The 21,157-nt window shown below is 31.0% G+C and overlaps 2 protein-coding genes across 4 annotated transcripts in view; both read right to left on the bottom strand.

Annotated features, from left to right (window-relative positions):
* Nucleotides 1-11,211, bottom strand: part of LOC126902756 (uncharacterized) — a 27,129-nt gene extending 15,918 nt beyond the window's left edge. Inside the window, exons 1-2 of one of the 3 annotated variants that reach the window (XM_050680361.1) lie at nt 10,940-11,211; nt 7,663-7,816 (exon numbers count right to left, since the gene is read on the bottom strand). In XM_050680361.1, the coding sequence (XP_050536318.1) occupies nt 7,663-7,816; nt 10,940-11,038 (253 nt within the window). In that variant the 5' untranslated portion in view covers nt 11,039-11,211. The remainder of the gene's footprint in view (nt 1-7,662; nt 7,817-10,939) is intronic. The other 2 variants (XM_050680364.1, XM_050680362.1) reach the window with 2 other exon arrangements.
* A 1,994-nt stretch (nt 11,212-13,205) lies between these two features.
* On the bottom strand, nt 13,206-14,612 carry LOC126902048 (uncharacterized). The gene has a single exon (XM_050679070.1). It carries the CDS (start codon nt 14,610-14,612, stop codon nt 13,206-13,208), a length of 1,407 nt encoding a protein of 468 aa, XP_050535027.1.
* Between the last annotated feature and the right edge of the window lie 6,545 nt (nt 14,613-21,157).

The following is a 21,157-nucleotide window of genomic DNA, read 5'->3' as shown; positions in this document are numbered from 1 at the left end:
CAGTGATGGGCAAAGTACGGCCCGCGGGCCAACTCCGGCCCGTGAAACTATTTAATCCGGCCCGCCGAGGTTCCGTCGACATAGATATGGCCTGTATAGTAGCCTGTATAGTATACAAGTCTAACATAAAAAATTCCCGAAATATTCTGAAATTGATCGAAGAAAATAGTTCTAAATATTTTAATGGATTGGTGTGGACTGTGCGTGGTTGTACCCTCACAGTGTGGTGTAGGTAGATAGTAGGTATTATGATAAAAGGTTTATAATTTCTATTTTTGTTCATATTAATATATTTCCCGGATATCGGTTTGGTGTGCGTCCTTATCGTAGTTTTCGTATAATAATATGAATGATGTACTTATGTATATAAGTAAATTGATATAATGTTATTGTGCAATGATATCAGTCTTTGCACTGTCTTCATACCTAATCGTTATTCCTAGTGTTATAGTACGTAAAGTACGTTTAGTGAACTCAGTCGTCACTCGTCAGTTGTCACAGACCGAGCCACGCGTTAATTTTGTTTGGATAACGTTTTATATTCATAATCGATTCAAAAAAAATCCGTGCTTTTGGGATAATGGCGTATAAAAAACGAAAAGTCGATTCTGAGTGTCGTCTGTTTAAAGAAGAGTGGACTTGGAAATACTTTTTTACGGAATACAACTGTAAGCCAGTATGTCTTATTTGTAATGAAGCAGTGGCGGTATTTAAAGATTTTAATCTTGCTCGTCATTTCAACACCAAACATTCAAAAACTAAATATGCTTTGATGAATGATGCAGAAAAAAAGGTTAATGCGGAAAACCTAAAAAAAACAATATCTACTCAACGGAATGTGTTTATAAAGCAAAATACTGCTCAAAAGGCCTCTACATTGGCTGGATATGTTGTGGCTTATAAAATAGCTAAAAATAACAAACCATACTCGGAAGGAGAATTTGTAAAAGATTGTATGGTGAGTATGAGTAAAATTTTATGCCCAGAAAAAATTAAAGAGTTTGAGTCTGTCAGTTTATCGCGAAAAACAGTAACAACGCGAATTGATGCCATTGCATCAAACTTGTCGACTCAATTTAGGCAAAGTATAGAAAACTTTAAATATTTTTCCGTGACGATGGACGAAAGTACGGATAGAAGTGACACTGCTCAATTATTAATCTTCATTAGAGGCGTTGATAACGAATTTAATATTACTGAAGAGCTAGCTTGTTTGCAATCGTTAAAAGGAAAAACGACGGGGCAAATAATTTATAACGAATTTTCCGAAGGTCTCCAAAATTTAAATGCGCCTATTTCAAAATTATGCAATATAACTACAGATGGCGCCCCAAATATGGTCGGAAAAAACGCGGGATTTTCAGGTATTTTTCGGAACCAGAATCCTAATCACGATGTTGTATTTTTACATTGTATAATTCACCAGGACGTCCTTTGTAAAGCTGCAATAGATATTACCCATGTACTTAATGTGGTTTCAAAACTAATTAATACGATTCGATCTCGGGGATTGGTACACCGACAATTCCAAGAATTTCTGGTTGAAGTCGACGCAGATTATTCTGACCTTCTTTACCACACGAAAGTAAGATGGTTAAGTTGTGGATATGCATTTGAACGGGTTTGGAATTTAAAAGAGGAAATACAAGATTTCTTAAAGAATAAAACAGACAAATGGTCCGATTTCCAAATCTTCGAAGACAAAGATTGGCGTACCGATTTTGCATTTTTTACTGATTTGCTCGAACACTATAACAAATTAAATAAAAAATTACAAGGAAGGAACCAATTTATAGATGAGACTTGGGGTTGTTTGAAATCATTTAAAACTCAGCTTTTTCTGTTTCATAACTGCATGGCGAAGAACGACTTAACTCACTTTCTACGTTTAAAATCCATGTCACCAGTGAGAGAGAACAAGATAAAAGAATACAGTCAGGCGTTGAAAAAACTTCACACAGAATTTCAAACTAGATTTCAAGATTTTAAGAACATTCAATCATCGCTAGATGTTTTCTCGATGCCATTTAATGTAGATCCGGAAAATGTATCTGCAGAATTACAATTGGAAATTATTGAAATGCAGTGCAGTACCCATTTAAAGCAATTGTTTTTGAATTCCACAAAACTAGATTTTTATAGAGCACTGCCGAAAGCTGAATTCCCAAAGATAATTGCTCATGCCCAGAAAATGATGGCGATGTTTGCGTCGTCTTATGTGTGCGAACAGACTTTTTCGACCATGAAATTGCAGAAAAACTCAATCAGAAACCGATTGACTGATGAACACCTTTTCTCTCTGTTGAAAGTTGCTTCGTCACAGCTGGAACCTGCTTTTGAAAATATTGTGGAAAATCAAAAACAATTTCATATGTCTCACACGCCTACCATGGTTGGGCCTTCGAATAAAAATTAAATTGATTATTTTTTAAGATAAAAGGTAATTTGTAACATTTATGTGTAATGCTGTAAAGTTTTTATAATATTAAATGGTTTAAAGCCTTAATACAAAATGCATTTTTTCTATAATCCTGGCCCTTCTCTAGAATTTCTTAAACTTTGTGGCCCCCCATTAAAAAAGTTTGCCCACCACTGCCTAAGAGCCTTACGCGCCGAAGGCGCGTAAGCCTCTTCGGGCTGTCATCATAAGTAGGTCACTGATTACGGTAGGGGTACCCTGCTATGCCGGGTACAATAAATGTTTTGCAGAAAAAATATTGCATCAGAATCAGTGTAACAAAAATATATTAAAAATGTTGTTATTAAAATCAGAAAAATTCAAAAAGAGAATATAGTAACATGTATTGAGTATAAGGTTGACGTTTGTTAATGAGGGATTCCCTTTAGCCCTGTTCAAAAATTATATTAGGAGGGTATTTAATGTTTTTTACCTTTTTAAACATGTTATAGAATTTTTTTGCTAAAAAAAGGACATTATGTGCTTATTTATTAGAAGTTGCCTAAACAAATATTGATAGCGCTGGTTCAAGAAGGGCCCATATCTCCCTTAAATTCACCCCTGGTATACACAAAAATTATTAATATTCTAATTATAATAATTGTGTTATATATTATTGTTATTATTAACATTATAGAATAATGTAAAAATATTCAGCAGATTATTAGACGTGGGACTATGTAAAAAATTTTATTTTGATAATAATATTGTTAACTGTGATATAACGTTGGACAGCATAGTTGTCATAGATGAATCCCCAATTCAAACGATAAACTCATAGTGTAATATTATATTACTACATATAATATTAACATATAATCATATATGTTATCATTTGTACATGTATGTCACATATCATGATTATACAAGATCACCAAAACAGGGTTCTCTTATTTAAAATACAAAATAACCCTTTAACTATACGATAAAATCTCCCTCTTGTAGAAATTATTAAGTAACGCTTACATGCAGGGACCCCATTTTAATTAACCAATTAGAATACAAAGCCTCAGCTTCCAGGATCACGGTAGAGATCGCTGGGCTACCCCTTTCACACTATAAAAATCCATTTTTCCCATCTAAACGAGTTCTGTTGACGATTTTAAAATACACGACACTCTACTCAAGATTTCACTCTCCGGGACTTAATCGATTTTTAATTAATTTGGACTTAGAATATTTTTCTTTAAAACTAAATGACACTTAGAAATTTTAAAGTGAATTTTGTTTTGGTGAATCTTTTAATTTAATTTAATTTGTTCAATCATTAATAATTTTTTTATTTTTCTTGTTGTGGAAATAAATATCAAATAATATTTTGAACATTACATCTTTTTAAAATTATTTTATTTTAATAATAAACCCAACCTAAATTTAGATTTTTATTTAATGATAAAAATTTATTGTGAGCTTTTCTTATTGGGTAGCTAGTCTCATTGCTAATGTCTTTGTTTTAATAAACATCGCGCCGGCAGACAACGCAGAGAAACTTACGAATATATTTGCAGTGTTTAATTTTTGTCTTGGTAATTATTGTGCCGCATCCTTTCAAGATGCTTTATTTTAGCACCGGGACACATTGGGCCACCACAATTCTGCCTTGATAAATTTTTTACATAGATATAGATATTTGTGAATCTTGTTTTGGCCAGGCCAGAGCAAAATTTAAGAAATATTGGTATCGATCTCTCGATAAAAAATATACTCTCTAAAAAAAAATACTTATTCAATAGACGTAAAAAAATCAATAAGTAAAAAAAATCAAATTGTTTTTATAATAAAATACAGAGTGTTTAAAATCTTTTACAAGTAAGATCAGTCTAGACTTTGTGTAATTAAATCATATTATTTAAAGTCTTGAATCGTTTTTTGTAATTAATTATTTAGACTATATGTCATATAGTGTAAATCGTATACGTAGTGCGTTTAATACGGAAATCAACACTAGATTACTTGAAATATTATTGTATTACACAGGACGTAAGGTAAGTACAATTTAACCTATGCTTTCGAACTTCCAACAATCTATTGCGTGATAAACCATTAATAATTAATGAGAGAAACAATTAATGAGAAAATTAATTTAAATAAAATTGAAGACATTAAAATTACAAAAACTTATAATAAATAATGATTATAATAATTTACTAAGTAGTAGACATCAAAATTTCTTTTTATATTTAACCTATCCCATCTCCACTTTAATAATTTAATTCTCTATTTTTTTTCATTCAGTTTTTCTTTTTCTTTCTTTTTATTTTTGGTTTATTAAGATAGACAAATACAAAAAAAAGATTATTAATAATGTACTGTTCTGATAATGAAAGTACAAACTTATATAATTATAACCGTCTTGAAATTTATACATAACATATAATATTTCTCGATAAAATATAAAGCTATGTGCAAATGCAAAAAAGTATCCTAATAAAAATATATATTACACCATATAATTAAGGTTCATAATAAACGTATGAGCAGAAATGAATCAATGCGTATATTAAAACCATGCGCGTGGACTTGATATAAAAAAAGCGAGCTAACGGCAAAAATTTTCCGACCTTCGGCAATAATTTCTTGGAGTCTGGTGAACGAGTACTTTCGTTGAAAAAAAAATTTTGAAAATCAGAGCACGTTAAGTAATTTTCCCAGAAAAGCGGTTTTTTCCTTGTTCTATTATATAATAGGACGCGTACATGTGTTATTGGCATACAGAAAAATCGTTATTTTTCGTTAAAATTTGATGAATTTCAAACGCTTGTAGCGGCCAGAGTTTTGGTGGAATCTCGGATTTTTGACGCTTCCTTGGCACGTACAGAACGCCGTGGTATGATTGCGAATCGTAAAAAAAATCGTTTTCATGTCGTAAAGTGTCGCAAGAATTTCAGGCGGTGCGCCCTGGCATCTTAAGCGCGTGAAAAAAAAGTTGAAAAAAGTAACTTTAAAAATTGAATTAGCTTAAAATGCCAATATTATCAAGCGACGAGAGCGACAAATAGTTGCCGAATCTGTACACTTGTGTCTTTCACGCTTAGTGTACGAGGTTCGAATTGGCCTGTAGCGATTAATTTTTTGCATTTTTGCTTTTATTCTTTTTGAGATAGAAAAAAAATTTCAAATTATTTGATTTTAATCTCATTTAGATTCATTAACTTGAATAAATATCAGGGATCCCATCACTGTAGTTTCCCCTCATGAAAAGAAATGTCTTATTCGTGTTAATATTATTTTACTATGTGTTTTTAATTATGGCTGCGATTTATTTTTCCCACCCTCACTTACCTACTTTTTTTAAAAATACGTCAAATTATTACAATTTGTATTTAGTTGAAAATATTACTCTCAATAATTGACAACAAATATTCCTTATTCAATTAAAAAGTAGCTTAACCAGCTTTTTCCATATAAACAATCAAAATTTTTAATTTCTAATATTTTTAAAGTATTTATTGTCGAATTAGATTTGATATGATAAAAGTATTCGTTATTATTTAAAGTAAATAATTTTACTTTGTAATTTGTTAGTCTTTTAACTCTATTTGTGTGTGCTACTATATATATATATATGTATGTATAAAGAACTTTTTGTGCCTATTATTCATAATTTAATATTACCTTAAAAAAAAATTTAAAAATATGAAAAATTACCTTTTTTAAATTAAAATTTTTTTTTGAGAATTTCCTCTGTTTAAAGATAGGAAAGAATTTTGTTCAATTTTGAAGAGCAATGTCTTCAACAAGGTACGATTTATGATCTTTTGATGCATCATTGAAAGAAATCAGTTAAGTGACAGCTATGAAAAATTGACGACAATCATAAAAAAAAACTTATCATTATAGCCGGAAATCAACACGACTAGATGCTAATGCGCACGATCATTCTAGACAATCGGCATAACAGACAATCTAGTTCGATGAATGCGCTTAATATTTTCAATTCTTTGAGAGGGTTTAATATCGGTTTGAAAATTATTAAAACTTATGATAATAAAATATGAAGTTCAGTATAGTCTGGACAATGTAATAAACATAGATACCGTGTCGGTCGCAGAGTGGACTGTTTAATACTTTTACTATTTAATTTATAAAATGACGTAAGACTTTTAATTTAGTTAATAATTCTTTACTTCGTACATACATTTTGGCAAACGTATCGTGCGTCCTTTATGCTGAAAAATTCATTGCCTGACTACTTTTAAAGAAAAAAGAAACCGGGCAAACGCGCTCATCTTATTAACAATTACATTTATATAAGATAAAATGGATCGAATTGATACTTTTAAAGGCATTAGAGACTACATGGTGATTAAAAGATATATTATTATTAAATTAAGATTGGTTGTTATAAATGTGATGGTGTCACGTTACCAATATCGTGAGAATTACTTTAATAAAATACAGACAGCACATCCGCTGCCTGAGACTAATGAATTAACAAATAATATTTATTGTCAATTTAGCAATAGTTCTAATTATTATAAAAACCCAATAAACCTGACCATCGTGGTCAGTCGACTCCAGTGCCTTGTGTCAATCATCAGTCTCAGTACTCGGTTGTCGCTGTCCGGCTTACTGTTTAAAGTAAAGTCTTTCTTTATTCCTTTTCAAACCTATCTACTCTCTACCACAACATTTCAGAGTACTTGTGTCTTGCACTTCGTCTGCACCTCATACTCGGCTACCCCGTTCTCTATTTGAAGTATTTGTGTCTTGCACTTGGACTGCACCTCATACCTAGATGTTACTCTTATTCCATTCCTATAACAACAGTCTTTCGACACAGCTAACCCAGAGTGTCAGCCGAGCACGGTGACTGCTGTACAACAACACGCACGTGAATACCTAGACAGCAGGCATCACAACTTCATCTTTATCTTCGTACACATAACCATTTACATATGCTCTCCTTTCACATTTTATTGTGTAACGACATAAACAATGAGAATAATAACAAAAGACTGCATAATTATATACACACTCCGGTTTCCGTTGGCAAGTGTTTCGCCATCGCCTTTTACTGAACCAATTCGCGTTTCCCGCGGGCATTCAGTGTCTCGCGAACTGTCAGACGAGGAGAAGTAGCTATGTCGTTATCAAGTTATTTAAGTTATCAAGTTCTATTCTAATATAAATAATGTGCCTGGGTAAATAGTAATTCATATATTAGTATTGATTCAAAATTAAAATAACTAAAACTCAATTACTATTACTATTTTGTGATGCATATTCTACTAATCCATTATACTTAAGTTTTTTTCCAAATTGTAGTACTTTCTCAGTTTCAATATTTTTTTCTTTGTTAGGTGCCAATTTACACTTTACTATACCTTTGCAAATAGTTGCAAATGGAAATTGTGCCTGAAAAAAATTCAATCCAAATTAGTTATTTATTAATGAAAATTATTAAAATAAATAAATAAATATTTTTAAAAATAATTAATAATTTAAGTATTACAGTGTGTCCCATTAAATATTGGCATAATTAATAAGTTTTGATCCATAGAAAATTTCGTTATTTTTTAGCTTCGACGGGAACCTGAGAAGGTATTAATTTTACCAAGATGTGTTTTTTTTGTGTCTGTTGCCACACTTTCTCATCTCTCACTGGACCGATTTTGATGAGAAATATGTCATAAGGTCACAAAGTGTATCTAATTGAAGTCATTACCCTTAAAAATTGAAAAAATTATGTAGTTCCTTGTAAATGGGGAAATTTCCAAAAATATAATTTTTCAAATCGGTAAATTTTTAATGTTAAAAAAGTTAATATTTTGTAAATAAGTTGTCATTCTATATCCCCCCTGTGGTCTGGTAAAGGGTCAAATGTTCATAAAAGCATACTAAATAATAGGTAAAGACATCAAGCATCTATAAAAAAAAAAATTATATTGATTTGTTCATTTTTAAGAAACTTATAGTAGTTTTAAAAAAAAATTTGAAAAATTTTTGTAGATTAGCGATTATAAAATTAGTAATTTTTTTGGAGGTTTGTACCTTTTAAGGGGAACGAAGGAAATTTTTTCAATTTTTTAGGGTAATGTCTTTGACTAGATACGATTTGTGATCTTTTGACTTATCGTTGAAAGAAATCAGATCGGTGAGAGATGAGAAAAAATGGTAACACACACACACACACACAAATCACATCATAGGAAAACCTTCTCAACATAGTATCGAAGCTAAAAATTATTTTAATTTATTCATTTTTCAAAAAGTTATGACAATTTTAAGTATTAAAATATTTTATATTAAACAGTGATTTTTAAATTTTTTATTTAATTTCGGCGGCAATTTACTCATAGAAGATAAGGTGTTGGGACAAATTTTTTTATTTTGAACTTATATTATTTATTGTAAGCTATAATTTGACATATGTTTAAAGGACGCAGTATTTCCGGAACATTTTCAAAAGTTAATTTGAAAAAGTTCTATTTTTTATACAATGTTTCAAGTTTTGATCGCCCCCTATATAAGAGGAAAGTGTCCAATTTTAATAAAAAGTATGTTAAATAAAAGATGTATTTATAATATATTTAGAATAAAAATTGTGCTGATACATACATTTTTCGAAAAGTTATAGCATTTAAAGTTGAAAATTTAAAATCGAAAATGTTAACTGAAAAATATCATTTTTTTAACCTCTGCAGCAGTTTGCATGTAGAAGATAATGTGTCGGGACAAATTTTTTTTTTCATTTTATAGTAGAATACATAAGCTTTAAAAAATAAAAAAAAACACATGGTAAAATCAATACCTTCTCAGCTTCGCATTGAAGCTTTTTTCTCAAAAAAAAATTTTTATTCATTTTTTGTCAATATCTCTCTAATATTGATATTACAACAAAATTAAAATAAAATATATTTAAAAATACACAACTAAAAAAATGTTATGATTTCTTTTATAATACTGAAATGTAAGCGTTTAAAGTAAAAAAATCATTTCATTTTTGTAAAAAAACAAAAATTATTTTACTATAAATAATTTATAAAATTTATTTCAAACTTCATATTTGTTTTAATTTAAATAAGGTTTTATCAACCATTATTTAAATAATAATGATTTTTTTAGAGGTTCTTGGGACGTACTGTATACTAAGAGTAATGGAAAATTTATCAGTGTGACAGAAATGTTGGCCAAATTCGATTCTGTTATACTGGAACATGTAAATCGAATTAGAAATAAAGAAACCCATGTTCATTATTTAGGGTATGAAATACAAGATGAACTCATAAAAATAATCATTTGAGTTCATATATTTATAAGCAAAAGTTATTAATAAATATTGTTAACAAAAATATAATTGAAAACAATTTATTTTAAAATAAGAAAAAGTTATAACTATTTTTTAGTATTATAATAATTTTACTAAAAAAAATAATATTATTAAATAAAATTAATTGTGTTATGAACAAATTAAGTAACTAAAATTTTACTAGGTATCCTCGCCCACCAGGTAGCGCAATGGGAAAGCTCTCGTCATGATGTTGAGGTAAATGAGGTTCAAATCCCAACCACTGGAAAAATTTTGTTTCAGTTTTCAAATTTTTTTTTTAACGCAGTATTTGAAAATCATTTATTTAAAAATTATTTTGAGTAACAAATTAAAAACTACTTAGAAAAACATGGATATAGTGAAATAATTTTTGGTTTTTTTACAAAAATTAAGTGATTTTTTTACTTTAAACGCTTAAATTTCAGTATTATAAAAAAAATCATAATAACATTTTTTTTAGTTGTGTATTTTTAAAAATATTCGATATGTTATCAAATAAGGACCATCCTAATATGTAATGAATGACACAGTTGAAATTAGTATTAAAATTTAAAAGCCAATATTAATTTTAAACAAATAACATGCACAAATTAATTAATTAATAAAACAACATGCTAATTTGTGTTATTTACAATGAAAGTTAATATTCAACTATTTCTACTAGAATGATTTTTATAAAGCGTGTTAAACTTTAAATCAAATTCTGATAATTTAGTCTGATACAGAATGTCAATCGGATAAATTTTAATAATTTACCAGGAAATTTCGATTAATATTAATTTAATATAGAACTTTTAAAGGGTTTTGTTAAGTAAAATTATAATTTGAGATAAAATTACTTTTTTTATGTTATTAGACAAGTTTGAATTAAATTATAAATTATTTAAATTTAACGATAAAAAAATATGAACAAAATGAGTATTAACTAATTAGCTAATAAATATTGATAAAATCTGATGTTTATGATTTACTTATGCAAAATATATCATATTTTATTAAAAACATTTTAACACGTGAAACAAAAAAGTGTAATTTGAATTTATATTACCGAAAAATTACTAAAAATATTTTAAATGTTTCCATAACAATTTAACTCTTAACTTGAAAATAATATTTTGAAGCAGATTTTTAATGATTATTATGTATATAAAAAAAGTACTTAAGCTACTAAAAATAAAAGTAATAATAATAATAGTAATTATAAATACTTGTGAGTCATTGTTACTTGATGTTCCAGCTGAATTTGTAAGTGTGATAAATACACACACAGAATAAAGAAATATTCCAAAATAATAGTAGAAACCCATTTTTAATGATTATTATAATTGTAGCAGAAATGAAAGTTTAGGACTGACAATTTGATTTTAATAATATGAGAAAACACGAAAAATAATTTTTATTATTAAATTGATTGCGTTTATAAAGACCAATTTTAAATAATCTAAAATATGATAAATATCAATCTATTTTTTAAAATCCCATATTTTAATTATAAGCCATTAGTATTACACTTGTTTTAATCAAATATAATTGACACGTTTACATATGATAACGTTAGTAAAAAATATTCCAAATTATTGCATGAAATAACAATTGTTTATAAGTAAATAGACATAATAATTTAAAATTAACCATGAATGATTTATCTTTAAAATGTTCGTATTATATTAATAGGGAAGTGTGGGGCAAATTGACACTTGGTCTAGGTGGGCTTCTTGGCTTAAAAACCATTAGTAATGTTTGCAAACATTTAATAAAAATATTTTTGAAGTTAATTAATTACGATAAAATGTGAAAAACACATGTGTTTGTTTTGAAACACTTATAACTTCATTTTTGTTAAAAAGACATATCGTCGTCTTACGACGTATGGGTTTAACTTAAACGAGAATAAAAAATAAAACACTTTTATTACAATAACTGAAGAAAATCATTTCAAATAAAAAGCATTTGAAAATTTAAATTAATTTTCAATAAAGAAACCCAGCACAGGGGGGTCGTGGCACAGTGGTGACGTGGCATAGTTGGATCAAGTATAATGATATCTGACAGTGACTAAAATCACTATAAAAAAAAAACGCTTCGATACAAATCTTTAGATAGTGTTTAATTTTAAAAAATTGGTGTTTTATTCCAAAAGCTACTTGATCTGCTGGTTCCATATTAATATTCTGATTAAGATAAAGTATGTCAAATGAAAAAGGGATTATTAAAAAATATTATTTCTCATAAAAAATTATGTTGATCCATACATTTTTCAATAAGTTATAGCATTATAAAGTTAAAAATGTAAAAAATAAAATCTAGAATTTTCATACAATAATAGCATTCGGTAGCCATTTTCACAATGAAGACAAAATAAAGTCCGAAATTTTTATTTTCCATAATAAAGTATATTACATAAGCTTTAATTTAAGATACATATAAAAGTGTCAGTATTTCCGGAACGCTTTCAAAATTTAATTTGAAAAAGTTAATTTTTTGTGAAAAAGTTGTAATTTTGAATTTTAAGTTCTAATTTTACCTGCCCCACAGTGGAATGAAACGCCGATTTAGGCGGCCAAAAGTATCATTTTTTAAAAGTCACTTAATTTTATTTTTTTAGCAAAACACATATATCATCATACTTAAGGGTTTTAATACAAATTTTCAAGGGCATAAGTTGATTTAGTGAAAGTGTAGAGCTATTTTAATGTTATACTTCTAAAATTTATCCGTATTTTCAGTTATTTTGAGTTTATTTTTGTACATTTTTTTTATGCCTTAAAACATAATGTAAAATTAAAAAATTTTTTTATTCCTATTAAAAAAGATATCCTTTTTCAAATTAAAAAGAAAAAAAAGATTTTTTCGTTTTATTCTCTAGTTTGCTCGTTTAAAGATATTAAATAAAAATTACGCAAAATTACACGTTAATCCATACATGTGGCTTGTAGAGCAAATCATTAGCTACACTATGAAAAAAAAAAATTTTGCGCTCGATAATATTTGAACTGTACATATTGCATTTACCTAGAATAAACGAGTATTTTTATTTTAATATATAATAACAAATTAAAAATAGGGTTCCCATTTCAGAAAATTCTAATTAATGTCTTTTAGCATTAACAATTTATTATTTACAATGTTTTGAACCCTTGAAGGGTTCAAATCTCTACATGTTATTTTAGAGTTTTTTAAATTAAACAATATTTTCATCACCAAAAATTAAAAATTTTCAATAGTTACCGAGAAAATGAGTGTCTTATTTTAAATGAATCAACCTGTATACACTCCATTCAGCTGACATACTTTTTTTAGCTTCGATGCGAAGCTGAGAAGGTATTGATTTTACCATGCAACACGTCGATCTTAAGATATAGGTCGCTGTACTCACCGAGGGTTGAGCAGTCGAAACGGTTCCACACCTCTGTGGCATGTCTATAGTCGTCGTCATCAATATTAGACTCATTTAACTGACTATAGAAAGCGTCCTCAGGTGGTAGTAACGAAGTCGGGCGTCATTAGGTTACCGGTCAAGGTGGACAGGGAGGAGGCCATGAACCGGAAGGTATCGACGAACCGAATGGAGAAGTTATTGGTCACGTGTTTCGGGACCGAAATATACTTCTCCTCGGAATTCGGTATGACCGAAATTCTTTGGTCGTCGTACCCCAATGCAGTGACGATGAAATGCGCGTCGTAACCTGAAAGATTGTGCAAGAAGCACGGCACAAAATTGACTGTCTTCACTTTCAGGTTACATGCATTGCATAACGTCTGTCTGAATCGACCCGATAAATGACAGTGGTCTGCGACTTTGGGGTTGGAATCCTTGAATGCTGTACGGCATAAGTCGCATACCACTCTCTCCCCGTGCCTGCGCACATCATCGACAGACATTCGGATGGGAACGTTGGTTTTGCGCAACAATTTAAAAATGTTGCGCGTCACTTCAGTTACAGCCATCACAAATGCCTTGGTGACCTCTTCGCGATCCTCGGACCCACGGTATATCACCGGTGATTGTGGTATACCATAGCTTTCGAGGAGCTCGGAGGGCACATCGTTCGATTTTTTTACCATGAACCCATAGCTCATGGGATGGTGGGTGTGCACTGTCCTGGTGTATGCACCCATACGATCGTCTGTTTTCTCCAGTAAGGCGTAGATGACAAACGGTAACCGTTGCGTCTTTACCCATGTGTCTAATTCGACCTTACTGCCCTCCGCCGGCATAACGGGTAAAATAGGCTTGTTCTTGCCGCATATCAACTTGTGTTGCTCCATTGCTTGTTGACCCCGAAGAATATGTTTTTTAGGCATATCATCAAAGCTGGTGAAGCAACGTTTGCAAGTGTATAGGCGGATTTTGTGATTAGTTTTTTGACTACGCACGAGCCTCGAAAAATCGAAAATGTACGCGTAATAATACTTATCAGAGTCACCGATGTACAATAGGTCAAAATGATTCTGTTGCTCTTGGTCGGCGACTCTTAGAGGATACACCAACCACTTCATCTTAACGTCGTCTCGTTCCAAGCCGTACATGTTGACAGACACGTTAGGGTTTCGTCGCTCAAATATTTTAATTTGGGACACAGGTGTGGGGAACGTCAACCCCGTAAAATCATACCTGTGTTCCTCGTTAAAATATTTTTGATCAACGCGATATTTGTGGTCTCCCTCGACGTGTCTCGCCAAAATGGACCACTTGAAACAAGACTGATCAATATTCTGTGGGTTGATGATTGCTTTTCTTTGATTAATCTCTGGTGGGATAGGAATATATGATGAGCCGGCGAGGGGCGTATACTTGTATACGCTGAGCATAAGGCCGTCGATATGCGTTAGCGTGAATCCGCTACCCCTACCCGAGTACGCGTCTTCCTCGGCAAGCATAACCTCAAAATCTACATCGACCGCACACCCGATATCCGTATCAGATAGCAATACCCTAGCCCGTGTCTAAAAGCCACGGTCTTTGGACGGTGCTTCTGATCGCGGTATATGGTATGAGGCCTCCAATTTGAGATTATACTTGATCGGCCGGTTACCTACAATTTCAGCGAGTCTGGCCACCAGCTCAGGTTTAACGACGCGCAGAAAATCTCGATAGCTCGCGAAATTTTNGCGCGCAGAAAATCTTGATAGCTCGCGAAATTTTCCACGTTCTTCCGGTAAAACCAAACGGCTCCCCGCTCTAATGCCGAATTGATCTCGGTGAAATCACTGGTATCCGTCAATTGCATACGTAACCTTTTCGACCAAACCGCGCTGTTGTTGGCCTTACTACGCTTAGCCGCCTGACGTGACGAAGCAGATGTAAACGAGGTAGCTTTAATCAAAAATGAAATAAATTATTTATTTATTGGAAAATAAAAAAAATAAATAAATAAATAAATAAAAAAAGGTTGTAAAATTAAAGAGATATTAAAATGTAAATAATTGTACATACCTGGTACAGAAGACGTTTGCTGGTTCATGATTTTTTATTTGCGCGTGTAAAATATAAAAATAATAAATTTATAGTTTTCAAATAATCAACTGTGCGTTAACGTCAATTAAACACGTATGTGACAGGATACAGAGCGTTTAACCAGTTATATAGTAAAATAATAAAATGCGTAGGCGTGAAAAAAGACAACGTTGCCATTTTTCTCATAAAATGCTTACGACAGTGACCATTTAATATATGGTAACATCTTTGGAAAAATGATTACCTAAGCGTCGGTAAACGATGATAGCAATTGTTTTCATAAAATGCTGACGCCTATGAGAGTTATAATATAGTGCTGATGTCGAAAATATGCTTACCTAAGCGTCTGGTAGGCAATGATAATATTCATAGAAAACGTTGTTAATTTAAGTTCGATTCATCCCCACCCATTATAGGTGATGATAGCAATTGTTCTCATAATATGCTGACGCCTATGAACGTTATAATATAGTAATACATTTGATGTCTGGAATATGCTGACCTAAGCGTCTGGTAACCAATGATAAAATACTATGTAAAAAATAAATACAACAGTGATTATTACTGTACGGCGATATCTTTGATGTTTAAAATATGCTTACCTAAGTGTCTGGTAGCCAATGATAACTTTTTTAGAAATTATTTATTATATATAATGTATAGACGTGCGGCAAGTTTGTTTACGTCGGGTTTCATACGCACCCCTCCCATTAGATAAGTTTAAGTTAAGTTTTATTACCCCTTCGCTCATTATGACATGTTGAGGAAATCCCCCTCCCCCGACTTAGGTTAGTTTTCATTGGGTTTCACACATTGTGCGCACCTCACACCCAATTGTCTTAATAGAGTTTGTTACAAATCGTTCAAGGAATAGTCAAGTGTGGTGGCGGTGGTCGCTACTTGACGTACACTATTTCAATGTAATGTATACATTAAATGATAAACGCAGTGATGACTCGGGGGTGCTGGTGGTGGGGGAGCGACTTTAAATGTAATACCGCTATTTATAGGTATAAAAAATTGTCAAATTAAATATAATATAATAAAATGCAATACACATATTATTATTTTAAAGGCGCAGTATAACAGCGATTATACTATTATAGCAACCGATAACGACGAACATAGTTAATTCTAAAAATATATTACCAATTATAGTAATTATATTAATTATATAATTAATAGTAATATACTAATATTAACNATAGTAATTATATATATATATAATTAAGAGTAATACACTAATATTAACGAGATGCTTTTCTAAGCATCTGGTAGGCAATGATAAAATACTATGTAAAAAATTAAAAAAATGCAGACGTCTATAAACGTTATAATATAGCGGTACCTTTAATGTTTGAAATATGCTTAGCTAAGCGTCTGACACCCGATGATAAGATTCATACGACATTACTGTACAGTGATCTCTTTGATATTTGAAATATGCTGACCTAAGCGTTTGGTAGACGATGATAAAATTCTTAGAATTTATTATGCTATAACGACAGACATTGTCTTTGTTCTTATAAAATGTAGACGGTAATGTGGGTTATAATATGACGGTACCTTTGATGTTAGAAATATGCTTAGCTATGCGTCTGGTAACAGAGGATAAAATTCTTAGAAATTATAATGCCATAACGACAGACGTTGTCAGAGGTGTCGTGGAGCGTATACGGGGGTATACGGCGTATACCCATTTCTTTGTTTTTCTGTTAATGCGTATACTTATAAAATCATGAGTGATACGCGGGTATAAGGCGTATACCCACTGTTAGTTTTCTTATTAGTGCATATACGTATTTATAAAATAGTTAAAGAGTATAGACTAAAGAATAAAATAAAAAGTAATACGTGGGTATCAAATACAGGTATGTTTGTCATAAAACACAAATTTTGAATAACTCTCATCAGTTTGTTTAATCCCTAGCCATACCACATATAAACATATATCTGAAGTTAAAACAAAACACTGTCAAAGTGTATAAATAAATATCAATAAAATAAATAGGATAATGTTTATCATTTAACGATAATTTTATTGACATTTGACAAAATTAAAAACATCGACCAGAAATTAACGATATAGCACATACTAAGTTGAAACTGAATGTTATTGGGTTAACCTATAGCTGTTAAAATTGGTAATTTGTATTTTTCCGTAATAAACCGTTTACCAACCAATCTAGTATTTAATATATTAGCTATAATGAATTAAGATAGTGCTAACATGTACCCATTCACGTTTATTTCATTTATGTTTTAACGATTTGAAAACAATGATTGTAAGATTATTTTATTACTGCATAAAGTTTATTGTTTATTTACAAAAAATATAACAGTATCTAATAATACACTTATCGATTATATGACTATGAAATTTAATTTATGTAAGAACTTAGAAGTGTCAGTAAAAATATTNATACATAATATAGGTGTATACCCATAAACATTTTTAGGACTACACCACTAGACGTTGTCATTGTTTTCATGAAATGCTGACGCCTTTGAGCATTATAATATAGTAATACATTTGATGTCGGAAATATGCTTACCTAAGCGTCTGGTAGGCAATGATAATATTCATAGAAAACGTTGTTAACTTGGATTCATCCCCACCCATTATAGGTTAGTTTATGTTATGTTTCATTACCCCCTCCCACTGTAGGAATTTTGACGGACACCCCTGCTGCGTTAATATTAAGTAAATATGTTATAGTGACAACGGCAGCCACTATATGACGTACACTATTTCAATGTATCTAGTAGATGTTATAACTAGTACGTTTATCAGATAACGTTATCAGTTCATATGACGTTAACCTTACCCTCCAGTAGATGACATCATAGGAAGAAAACAACGATATGGCTACCTCTCCCACCCCTGACATGAAGTAATAGTGCGCTTACGCACTTTAAACCGCCATTTGGATTGATCTTGACATCGCTACCTAAGTCTCCTATTACCTCCACCATCGTGGTATCACGCCTTCTCCTTACCCCAATCCTCATAAAGCCAATCCTCCATTTCCCCTTCCATCATGAGACCACGCCCACTATGTCACGCCCTCTCACAGATGGGTGAGTGAAGGGGTGAGGCGGGGGGTTCTAGAATTCCCAATATTACCCTACTCACGTGTCATTTGTATTTTACATTATATTTTCGCTATACTCTTTGTTCTATTGGCGATATGGACTTATATGAAAATCTTGCCAATTTGGAGATCTTAGAACAATTAGAACTAGATGCACAGGCAACACGAAATGTTAATATTCCCTTAGATCCTCTCGAATGTAAGTGTTAAAAAGCATTTTGTTTTAATTTAATTAATCACTAAAAATCTTATAAATACATTGAATATACAATTTCAGTTAAATATATTTTTTTCTTTAAATATTTCAAACTTTCTAATTTGAGATTATTAGGAATTTTAAAATAAATTAAATATTAAGTTAAATGTTAATAATACTATTGTGTTTTATAAGTTTTAAATGTTACTTTTATATTAAAGTCTGATTTAATAAATAATTTGTACAAAAATGTTTAAACATTTTAGATTTATCTGATACATGCTTTGTTAAAATGTATCGTTTGACCAAAGATTTATTCAGAGATCTTGTTGAAATATTAATACCCCACATGGCTGCCCCATCTAGGAGTAGCGCTTTAAGTATTCAGCGTAAAGTAGGTATTTTAAAGTTATAATTATAAAGTGAATATTATAATATATATATAACATTTTAATATCACAAAGTTGTTAATGGCTTTACGCTTTTTTGCTGATGGTAGCTATCAAAATTATATAGGAAGTAACATAAACGCAGCTGTGAGTCAATCTACTGTAAGCTGTGTTATTGAAGAGGTTATAAATGCTTTATGTACTCCAGAAATATTTGACACTTATGTGAATTTTCTACAAAATATAAATGAAATTAATGGATTATCAAGACGGTATGTTTTTTACTTAATTAATTTTGTTCTTAATATATACTAATATAGAAATCAAAATAGTGTTATAATGTATTTGAATAATGGTGTCTCTTATTTCGATAATATTCTAAACATATTACTTCCAGAATTATTAATTTTTTTTCATTTGAGTTAGTAAAATCATTCCTAAAATTTCATGCCTCCTTCTCAAATATGTATCACACTTATAGGCACTTAAGATATATCATTTACAATTATGCATATTAATTATAATTTTATAGTAATGATTTATTTTTATTGATTTATTACAAATAACACTTATTTGTTTTTGTCGTGGTCATAAAACGTTTTTAAGGGCTCGTATGTCTAAAACTCAATACATTATATTTTGCCAAAATTACTAAGTCTGAGCGAAATTTATAGTTGATTCTTATGATAAAGTTTTGCTTTCTCTATCTTAAGTACATTATTTTGATAGCTTAAGCACAAATTTCTCATGAGAATTAACTATAGTCCTTTGAATTTTATATTTTTCCAATTAGAATTTAAGTCTACATAAAATATTTATTGTACTTATTGCAAAAAAATATACTCATCATGTTCTAAATTATACACAATATTATAGTTTTTAAAAAACGGTAGCACAGTGGGGTCGAGGCACAGTGTGGACGAGGCATAGATGGGACAAGTATAGATGATATCTGACAGTGATTAAAATCACTATCATAAGAAACGCTTCGATGCAAATCTGTAGATAGTGTTTCCTTTAGAGAAATTGGTGAAATATTTTAAAAGCAACATGAACTCTTATTTCTTTAATTATATCCTGATTAGTAGTTCTTTGATTTTAAAATATAATATATGAATAAATACTAATTATAGTTTTTAAATTTAGTATGAAATTGTNTAGTTTTTTAAATTTAGTATAAAATTGTGAGGCCAGCTATGATGTATGGTTCATAGTGTTGGGCGTTTGATAAGAAAGTAGAGCAGAGAATAAGTGTTGCAGAGACGAGAATGCTTAGTTGGATGAGTGGAGTGACTAGAGAAGATAGGATAAGGAACGAGCATATAAGAGGAAGTATAGGTGTTGCGTCAATCGTGGATAAGATGACAGAAAANGAGTATAGGTGTAGTGTCAATTGTGGATAAGATGAGAGAAAATAGACTTAGATGGTTTAGTAATGTTATGAGGAGAGAGGAATCGGAAGCTCAAAGAATAGTTATAGAAATTAATGTTGAAGGAAGAAACGGTAGAGGAGGGCCAAAAAAGAGATAGAAGTATGTTATTGAATGTGACATGAGGACAGCTGATGTGAGCGTAGAAGATGTGGGGGAGATCGTGTCAAGTGGAAGCTTAGGATAAGGGTGGCCGACCCCAAGTAGTTGGGATTAAGGCAAAGAAAAAGAAAAATATTACCAGAAATTCCGGTGGCAATTGACATAATATGATTGTAGTTTCGGAATGTACAATTTAGCGTTTAGTTGNCGAGCTATTAAATAACAAGACTGGTTACGAAAAAGAGTTTTATTATAAAAATTATTCTACATTCGAATGCTCCCCTTCAATATACTCCCCTCCTCTCCCCACACACCTTTTCATACGTATTTTCCATTGATCGAAGCAGTGCTGGAAGTCTTCTTTAGTGAGGGCCTTTAGGAGCTCCGCCGTTTTTTGTTTTGCCGATTCCATAGATTCAAATCGGGTCCCTTTCAAAGCAGATTTTATATTTGGAAACAGAAAAAAATCGCACGGTGCCAAATCTNATTTGGAAACAGAAAAAAATCGCACGGTGCCAAATCTGGCGAGTACGGCGCGTGTTTGAGCACTGGAGTACGTTTATCGGCCAAATACCGCTTCACAGATAGCGCGTTATGGGCAGGTGCATTATCCTGGTGCAAGATCCACGAGTTGTTCTTCCACAACTCGGGCCGTTTCTTACGAACCCGTTCTCACAGTGTTCCTAAAACTGACAAATAGTAAGTCTGGTTGACAGTCTGACCCTCCGGAACCCATTCAGTCATCACGATACCGTT

The sequence above is a fragment of the Daktulosphaira vitifoliae genome, unplaced genomic scaffold (assembly GCF_025091365.1).
Source record: "Daktulosphaira vitifoliae isolate Bord-2020 unplaced genomic scaffold, ASM2509136v1 Scaffold_3, whole genome shotgun sequence".
Lineage (NCBI taxonomy): Eukaryota > Metazoa > Arthropoda > Insecta > Hemiptera > Phylloxeridae > Daktulosphaira > Daktulosphaira vitifoliae.
The sequence above is the reverse complement of the archived record's forward strand: the minus strand, read 5'-3'. Positions and strand labels throughout refer to the sequence as shown.